Source organism: Marmota marmota, unplaced genomic scaffold (genome assembly GCF_001458135.2).
Source record: "Marmota marmota marmota unplaced genomic scaffold, marMar, whole genome shotgun sequence".
NCBI classification, from domain to species: Eukaryota; Metazoa; Chordata; class Mammalia; order Rodentia; family Sciuridae; genus Marmota; species Marmota marmota.
This window is the reverse complement of record NW_026000229.1, coordinates 48025366-48035554: the sequence shown is the minus strand read 5'-3', so window position 1 is coordinate 48035554 and position 10189 is coordinate 48025366. Positions and strand designations below refer to the sequence as shown.

Below are 10189 nucleotides of genomic sequence, written 5' to 3'. Positions count from 1 at the left end.
GGGAGGATGGGAAAGGCAGCGGAGCACAACAGACACTAGTATGGCAATATGTAAATCAATGGATGTGTAACTGATGTGATTCTGCAATCTGTGTATGGGGTGAAGGTGGGAGTTCATAACCCACTTGAATCAAAGTGTGGAATATGATATGTCAAGAAATTTGTAATGTTTTGAACAACCCACAATAAAAAATTAAAAAAAAAAAGAACTCAGTCAATTTTACTTTGTAAGTTTTTAAATGATAATAAAAACATGCTCTAGCAAACATAAGGGTACTTATGAGTGGTGAAAGGCTAAAAACTTTTCCTTTAACTCAAGAATATGCTAAAGATGCCCATATTTAACATTCTGCTTTGAAGCCTCAGCATTGCAATAGTTTAAGAAAAAATAACGGTGATAAGGAATCAAAAAACATCTGATCTGTTTGTCTATCCACAACATATAAAAGAATACAGAAAAATTTTTAGAATTAGAGAGTTTAACAAGGTTGTAAAATAGAAGATCCATATAAAAGTAATTTCATTTCTGTATGTCTGAAACAAACAGAAATAACCAAAATACAAGGTCCCAAGAAATAACTAACAAAAGATATATATTTATATTAAAAAATAAAACTTAAAAATATTAAATTTTACTTATATATAAATACAGATAATTTTCTTAGGTTGGATGATTTAATCTCATACAGGTGTTGATTATTCCAAATTGATGCATAGATTCCATGCAATTCTAGTCAAAATTTCACTGGAGTTTTTCATGAAACTTGATGTTTCTAAAATTATTACAGAAGAACAGAGGATCAAAAAGAACACAGAACAAGGGAGTAAAAGGGGAGTCATGACTACTAGATAGCCAGACCTATTATTTAACTTTTGTAATTAAAGCAGTTGAGTATTGGCAAAGGGAAGACAAATAGACCCCTACCCCAGAGTAGACTTCCTCAATAGACCTGTTCCAAATGTGGAAACCTTATATATTTCAGAGCTGGCATTACAGCTCATTGGTGAAAAGTAAGTTCTGTAAGTGTGCTTGGCAACTGGTTGTCCTCTGGGGAAAAAGGAGAAAAATAAAATCCCTACTTAGATTCTAGATGTATAAAAAATCATATTATGGAAGCTAAGACTTTAAAATCTTTTAGAAAAAACTCTCAAAAGAGTATCTTTATGATCTCAGAGTAGGGAAGAAATTCTTAAAACATAAAAATATCTTAACTATAAAGTAACTTGGGTAGATTTGATTAGATTAAAATAAGGGCCTCTCTATCAATAGACTTTAGACCACAAAGAATGAAAGAGAGTCCACAAACTGAGGAGAAGTGTTGCCTCAGAGTAACAGTCAGAGCTACCAAAGGTTTAATATCCAGAGTAAAAAACAGGAAAAAGGAAGAGGGAAAAAGTATGTATAGATCATATAGGAGAAATACATAACACTAATAATCAAGGAGGATACAAATTAAAACCACAGCAAAATATCATTCACAGTAATAGGAGAAAAATTAAGAAAATGGCAGTGCCAAGTTTTCTAGTGAAGATTCTCATTCACTGCTGATAGAAATTTAAATTGGTACAATCATTTTGAAAGGTGACATTATCTTATAAAGTTGGGTGTGCATTGACAGATACTGTGGCACAGCAATTTCAGTCCTAAATATTCACCCTAAAGAAAATCATAAAGAGCTAGAAACAACAAATATGTCTCTCAAAGGAGAGGATAAATTGTGTTCAATGTGTGGACTGGGTTGTAATCAGCAGTAAGAATGAGTAGAGGGCTGGGGTTGTGGCTCGGTGGTAGAGCACTCACCTAGCACATGCGGGGCCCTGGGTTCAATCCTAAGCACCACATAAAAATATATAAAATAAAGGTATTGTGTCCAACTACAACTAAAATAAATTATATATAATTAAGAAGGAGTAGAATACAGCCAAATGCATCAACATGGGTGAATCCCAAACCTGATGGAGAGGGAAGCAAACCATGAACAATTAATACAGTGTTCAGAATCAGGCGAAATGGAATAAAATATTTAGGTACTGGCACATAGTAAATGCTATACATACAAGTCATTGACTGTAGTTATTAATATTATTAAACATGTAGTAAATCTTTAAGGAAAGAAAAGCACAATTAATCCCAGCTTCTCTTTGGTGATTATATCTAGGAAAAGAGAGAGGTCTGATAAATTGTTTTCTATGTGTGGACTGGGTTGTAATCTATATTATATATTATATTTGTATATATTATAATATATTTATTTATATATATATATTTATATTTTTATATATAGTGGGCGTTAGACAATGGCAATATTCGTTTTGTTTTTGGTGATGGTGCTAGAACTAGAGCCCAGGGCCTTACACATGCAAAGCATATGTTCTCTACCATCAGGTTACACCCCCAACCCAATGGCAATATTCTGAGCAATGTGGTAGAATTGTTTCCTTTTTGTAAATTGTTCTTTCAATTGCTCATATAATATATACTTCTTTTGTATGTATGTGAATTTCACAATAAAACTTTATTGAATGTATTAAAATGAGATTTAAACACTTTTTATATCAGCAAGGTAATCATACCTTTCACTTTAGCAATTTAAAAATAAGTATCATGTATAAATACGTTGTATGATCTATGCACAGCCACAATTTTTCCCTTTACGTCTTTGAAAAGACTTCTCTAGTCTCTGCTTGTCATTGCCTTCCATTCCTTATTACATTGTATTAAAGTGGGGGAAAAAAATAAAAACAATATAACATAACTCAATGCAGTAAAAAACTGAAAGATAAAAGAAATTGGAGTTACTAAAATTGTAAGCCTTCTTCTGTCCACCGTGTGCTTTCAAGTAATGATATTCATCTATATATAGTTTTTTGTCATGTTTTTATTAAGAAATCTGAAGTTTTCTGCATACTTTTATTAGGTGACCTTTTTTTTCAACACAGTAAATTACCAGCTTTATCTTGTCTACTGAAGAATCCATTGCTAATTTATTTCACTTTATGCATATCTGTCATTGTACAATTCTTGCCCATAGAATCTTTGGCTCACTAAAGATAGATAAATGAAAAGCATGGGAAACTCTTCTTTTTTTAATTTGTTGCTGTTAGTGGCAGCAGGCATTCCACATGGACATTTCTAGGCCCAAGACACTTAGATCAAAGAAGTTTTGATGACAGTGGACTTCATCCTTTAATAATGTTCCTTTTCTTTTCATGTTCCCTTTTGTTTTTTATTGTTTGGGTTTATTGTTTTTCTTAGAGAGTTTGGCAGGAAGGGAAAATCTGTTAGAATCAAAGCCAGTCTTGAATATTTTAATTGTTAAATTGTTATAGAAAACAATTTTTCCCCAAACTAAAGACCTCATGTTTAATTTTGTTCTCATTTTGTTTTTGTAGATACTGTTGATTCCATTACTCCTGACAAAGTACGGGGTTTAAGAGATATGCTGAACAGCAGTGCAATGGACATAATGTATTATACGAGCCCACTTTATAGGGATGAAGTAAGTATCATTATCTTATTGCTGTTGAGTATATTTTCAAGTGATAGCACATAAATGACCTAAATTTTAACATCTTATGGTCTTTTTTAAAAAAAGCTAATGAGAAATTGTAGGAATCAGTTAAATAGCCTGTATTTAATAGTGAATTTGATACTTCAAACTAGACATTGTGACCCTTTCATAAATGGATAGTCCCTTGGGTAGAGGATTGCTTAGAAAATAGTTATTTGAAAAATACCAGTTTTTGCAAATCTCATTAATTATATCTCTGTTGTCTTCACAAAAGTTTGAGACACTTAAGAGATTCCCCTCAAATTATTTGTATGCAGTAGACTGACTTTCATTGCCCCACTTCTCTAATGGATCCAGGTAGCTGTCAAATGGTAGTGTTGCTCATACATCACCCCGATAACACTGAAGCAGGTAGGAGGTAAAGGTTTATTCAGTGGGGTGAGAGAAACTCAACCAAATGTGCCTTGTCACTTTTTTGGAGAAGGAATTCTGTTTCATAGGAATAACAAATACTTGTTAATTACCTAATATGTATTAACATCTAACCTCATAAAAACCCTGTGAAGTAAGTGGGATTAATATCCTCACTTAAAAGGTAAAGAAACTAATGGAAGGAGAGGTTAAGGGCCTTGCCCAAAGTGTCTCACCTAGGAAGTGGCAGAGCCAGGGTTTGAACCAGGTGATAGAGCTCCATAGCATGTGCTGTTCACCACTCCTCTCTTCTGTGTTCACAGTATGGCCAATCTGCTATCTATTCACTGGTTGTTTTGACTTCTCTGGGCCTTTAACTTTATCAATACATATTTAGTGAGTGCCTACTCTATACCAAATACTGGCTAACATTGGGCCACTTTGAACTGTTAGCCCTTATTAGTAGAGAGACAGGGAGTGTCAGTGTAGGTGTTTGAAAGTAAAATCAGTTGCTTTGGCTAAATTCTTTTATCAGGAATCTTAAGTAAAATTTCATATGCTAATCAGCTGCTAGAAGAAATTTTGAACTAAGGAAATTATCAACACATTTTATTGAAAATTTGTTTATTGAGAACTTATTATGTATAAGATAGGGTACACAGTGGAAGAGGAGGACAAAGATAGGAGGACCTACCCCCAAGAAGGTTTAAAACAGTGTGTTACAGTACAGTGTGTTACATGAGCACACAGTCCTGAAATGCAGTATCTGCAGAAAAGAAGTCATGGAAAGTTTTAAAATTGTTCTTTTTACTCCCTGAAAAATATTTTAGGCTTATTGTTATAATCAAGTTTGTATTTTCATATTTCTCCTTAATCACATATGGCCCCAGTTTTTTTTTCTAAAAATGCCATTGGAATTCTTCAAGTTGTATAGGGGCATACAGACTTCTTGATTCCAGGCCACCTGTAACACATAATTTTTGGATGACCTCTCCATCTGCAAAATGGGTGTTCTAACAGTAATTACTTTATGGTGTTCTTGTGCAGATTGAGATAATACATTAATGTGGCACATGGCAGTCAGTAATTAAGTTATTACAGTAATTAATAGTTATTACTGTAATAATAGTAAATCGTTTGATTCTGAATCCCGTCAGAATTCTCCAGTTATGAAGCAGATGCACTACTTCCTGCAGACACCTCTACTTTGATAAGAGAAGGAAAGGCTTGATATTTCTATCAAATATCTTTTATTAGTTTTTAATCTAAAAACATTCCTGACTTCAGCCAACTTGAAATGGAGTGAAGCCTGGCAATAGGGTTTAATGTATATGTTGCCGAGAGTATACAAAGGTCATACTTTTTTTTAGTAACCTATAGCTATCTTTATAATAAACATGTAAACCATTTCAAAACTACTGAGTTTATTGTTTTATATGCATTAAATTAACTTATACATTTAGTTTTTTGAATATTTTCTAAGCACATTTTTGTTTTTCTAGACTATATAAAGTGACTTGAGTTCGCAACGTTAGTAACAGATAGTATTGTTTGTGTCTTGTCCCTCCCATTTTTAATTTTCTTGGGGGGAGGGAAAAATGGTTCTATTCCACACCCCAGTTCTTTGTTCATAAATGCAAGCAAGAAATGGTGTGAGCCCAAATAATGTCTAAAGGAATAAAGAGAAGCAATAAATTCGAAATATAATTATAAGAGACAATTAAGAGGACTTGGAATGCTTTGTTATGAGTAATGACAAGTTTCGAAGAGGCAAAGATGACTTGTGATTTCTAGCTTAGGTAGCTGGTAGATGGTTCTGATATTAACCAGCAGTGGAAGAGGAGAAACTAGATACTTTTGTGGGTGAGAAGGGTAAAACATTAGAAAATAATGAGTTATGCTTGCTAAATTTTAGGTATGTTTAGTAAGATTTTTCTTCTGGAATTGTATAGTATAGACTTAGACAAACAAGGCTAAAAATTAGCTTCAGAAGCATTCATATTCAGGTTTCTAAAAAATGTAATGGCCTTGAAAAGTAAGATTGTCCAGAAAAAAATGTAAGATAGAAAGAGAAAAGGGTCCCAGTCAGATATCTGAGGAACTTAAGTTAGAACACAGGAAAAGAAATCAGACAGTAAGAAGATAACCAGATGAGAGTAAGTTGCTTAAAAGAAGAAACTGCACCCATTTTCAGATTAGGCAAAAAGGAGAAGAGATCATTCTATACAGAGGCTGAGAGTAAGAATTGCAAATACTTAAGAGTTTTGTAATTGAGGGTAGTAAGAGAGCAATTAGAAGAGTTTGGACTGAACCATAGGGAGAGGAAAATTTGGAGGAAGAACTTGGAGTTCAGGAAAACAAGATGGAAGAGGTAAAGTTAAGAAGTTGTTTGAATGTAAATGGGTAGAACTTAAAAAGTTCCAGTTAAAATTTGGGGCACAATTGTTTTCAGTGACATCAAAATTTTGACCCAGTAACTGTGATAGGACTTAGGGCCAAAAGAAAATTTTAAAATGTTTGCAGTTGTAGTCAATCAAAGCTTCTGCAAGTTATCTTTCAGAGATAGAAGCCTTTTCTTTAGTTTTAGTCAGTTTCATAATGTAAGAACTCAGTGGGCCATGTATGGTGGCAAATGCCTTTAATCCCAGCAGCTCAGGAGGCTGAGGCAGGAGGATCAAGAGTTCAAAGCCATCCTCAGCAAAAGTGAGGCACTAAGCAACTCAGCAAGACCCTGGCTCTAAATAAAACACAAAATTGGGCTGGGGAGTAGCTCAGTGGTCTAGTGCCTCTGAGTTCAATCCCCAGTTACCACCTTTCCCCAAAAAAGGGACTCTATGCTATTAATTTTAACCAAATTTAAGAATTACTTACCCAAAATATCAGAAAATTTAACCCATTTCAAGAGGAATATGCTTGAATTAATCTCTTCACTGGAGTTCAGATTGTTCTAAGTAAAATCCTACAAAGGTTTTTATTGTTGATGTATGTGAGTTGTCTTCATCCTTCTAACAGAATGAAGACTTTGTTCCTTTCAGTGTTTACATATTAGGCTATGGATAATTTGAAGCACTATATTCATGGTGGCAATAAATTACAAATAACTCACAACATATTTTAGTCAGCAAGAAACTTAATTGTAAATAAATTATTGGCTTTATTCCTTCTACAATTGGCAGTGTTACTTGGACATATAAGTTTTAGGTATTTGGTGGAATGAATGAAGCTTTCCAGCAGAGCTGCTCTGGGGTGCGTAAAGCCAGTGCATTTTTTATTTTGTTCATTCAGTAACTTTGAATATCATTCTGCATATCCTTTACATATATGTAGAAATGTTTATTTGGTTGGTTACCAAAGAAACCTCCTTCTGTCCTGGCTGCCATCTCCTTAATTTTTCTCCATTTCTCCTTCTATACCAGTATTGGGCAAGGTCTGCATTGAACTTATTGGCAGAAGTGAGAAACAAAAAGGGAAGAAAAATATGGCCAATTCTACCATATTGTCCACACAGTTTACAAAACTAGTATAGGTCTGAAATAGAATAAAGAAGATGTTAGCCTCCTAGACACCAGCTAGAAGTCAGCAATGACTTCAGTATATTCTTTACTTACAGGCTAACATACCATTTACCAGAAGGTGAGAGAAGCTACAAGAAGAATTACTATTCTGAACCTAATTCTAACCAACAAGGAAGGCCTATATCATGGAATAGAAACTAGCAGTTATGTGTTCATAGTCTTTCATTAGTATACAGTGGGCATTGTTAGCTATGTGCTAAGGTTAGGAAATTGAACTATAATATTGTAAATGGAACCATTGCGGTGGAAGACAAAGAGAATGACTGAGAACATACTTTTACTATTACATACACACACGATTGGTAATATCCCTAAGAGGATATGATTAAGGTTAAAATGTGCTGAAGCAGGTTCCCAAATAGTAATAATAAGAGCATTATAAAGCTGGCATTAATAACAAGAATAGAAAAAAAAGTGTCTGATTCAAAGCTCTGACCACTGGCTAATGACATTTGAGAAATTCCATCACTTTTTATTCTGTTCTTATATCTGCAAAGATAGTTATTTTCAGAATGAAATCAATCTTTGACAGTGTTTTCCAAACATCCCTGATTAAAACTGTCACTTGGTTCTTATTCAAAATACAGACAAAGAAGAGCCTTATGGGGGAGACTAGAATTGAAGGTATCAGTCTGAACTCAGGATATCTAAAATTTGTGCATATAGATATTATGTACATTTGTAGGTGAATGTGTTTATATACTTGCATGCATTTCCAAGCTTGGTCCACTAAATGGCAAAAAATTCAGAGACATCCTGGTCATAGCAAACATACCCAGCACCTAGATCTTTGCCTTGAAGTATTTACTGTATTTGCAGTAAGTATTTACTGCCCCTGAGAAACTCTAGGGTTCCTCATGGAAGTGGCCAATTTTGGGTCTAGGACAACTTGTTATGATAGAAGGTGGGAAAATCTTCAAAAAGACAACAGGGCAGGTCTCGAGGACACCAGAGCCCAAGCAGCAGTTCCCACTGGCCAAATCTAGAATAATTTGAGGACCAAAATGTTAACTAATTATTTGTATTTATTGTAAGGAATTGTTAGTATATTTTTATGGAATTATAATAACGGATTAAATCACTTAAAAATCCTACCTCAAAATTAGTTATAAATAGATAAATGGGAAGAAGGAAAGTTCCTTGCTTACAGTAGAATGCCAGAGGCTGACTGGAGGGATGCTGGAATTGGAAAATCATTTGCAGCCATCATGGTAGGATCAGATTAAAGATGATTAGGCACAAATCATCAATGGATACTAAATTAGCAGCAATTTTTTGATGAAGAACAGGATATTTGCATTATCTTAAAGTGTATCTGTACAAGGCTGCTCATTAGTTTAAAAAGCAGAAAAGGTAATTATACATGGGAGAATTCAGGCAACACTTACACTAGTATTCCTGAGGGACAGATGGACATTATGTACCTCCTGATACTGTACCCAGAGGAGGACACAGTGTTACTTATGCAGTGTTCTAATTATGAGGAAACATCAGGGACACAAAATGAGGACATTCTAACAAAATGTAGGAATAGGACTGTGTTCTTTAAAAATACCAATATCATAAAAGATAAAGAATGGCTTTGGAAAATATTCCAGATTAAAGGAGGCTAAAGATAGCTAAATACAGTATCCCATGCTAGGCTGTATCCTGTAATGGATGAGGGAAACTGCAATAAAGGACTGACTGGATTGAAATGTGAATGGCAAACTGTATAAAATATTGCATCAAAGTAAAGTTATGAAATCAATAAGTATGTTATGATTATTTCTAATTTTAGGAAATATAAAATGAAGTATATAAGGGTAAAAGACCATGATATATGCAGTATATCCTCAAATGTTTCCCAGAAATGTTCATGTGTGTTATGGAAGCAGAGATACAAATGATAAAGCAATTAACTATAATGCTAATAATAGGTGAATCTAGATAAAGAATATATGTGTGATGTTTGTGCTGCTTTTTATTTTGCAACATTTTATGCATTTGAAGTTATTTTTAAATAAAAAGGTACAAAAGGGAAGTACAAAGAAAAGTTTTCCCTCCCCTGGAGAGTCTAGTCCAGTGGATCTGAGATGAACCTGTGGATTTACATTTTAAGAGTTGCCCCGGTGATGCCATCAGGGAGTTTTGGGAAGCACTGCTTAAGGCATTTTGAAGGACAAAAGAGGTGTGTAATAAGTGAGAAGTGGGCAAAAATTATTATTTCTTTAAAAGGAGATTAAAATTCATCTAACATGAAGTCAATGTTAGGCAACATACTAAAGTAAATTATTTAAAAGTATACATTTCCACAAAGATGGGGGTGGACCTCATGAAAATTAAAGGGAGCTCTAGAGGAAAAAGGGACCAAGGGTAGAAGTGGGGAGGGAAGAGAGGGAGTGCTGGGGAGTGATATTGGCCAAATTATATTATTATGTTGTGTACATGTGCAGATACGTAACAACAAATTCCATCAAAATGTACAGCTAGGGGCTGGGGTTGTTGCTCAGTGCTAGAACTCTTGCCTAGCATGTGAGGCACTGGGTTCAATCCTTAGCACCACATAAAAACAAGTAAATAAAAGAGGTATTGTGTTCATATACAACTAAAAAAAGTATTTAAAAAAATGTACAACTATAATGCACCAATAAAACAATAAGAACAAAAGTGGTAGAATATTTCTGGGTTCAATCTCCAATACTGGGGGGGG

General features: G+C 34.1%; 1 protein-coding gene across 4 annotated transcripts in view; it reads left to right on the top strand.

The window, feature by feature from the left end:
- The window catches only part of Ddhd1 (DDHD domain containing 1), an 80152-nt gene that overhangs the window by 48073 nt on the left and 21890 nt on the right, over positions 1 to 10189 (top strand). For all 4 annotated transcript variants that reach the window (XM_048793428.1, XM_048793427.1, XM_048793426.1 and 1 more), the window contains one exon: positions 3393 to 3499. In XM_048793428.1, the coding sequence (XP_048649385.1) occupies positions 3393 to 3499 (107 nt within the window). The remainder of the gene's footprint in view (positions 1 to 3392; positions 3500 to 10189) is intronic.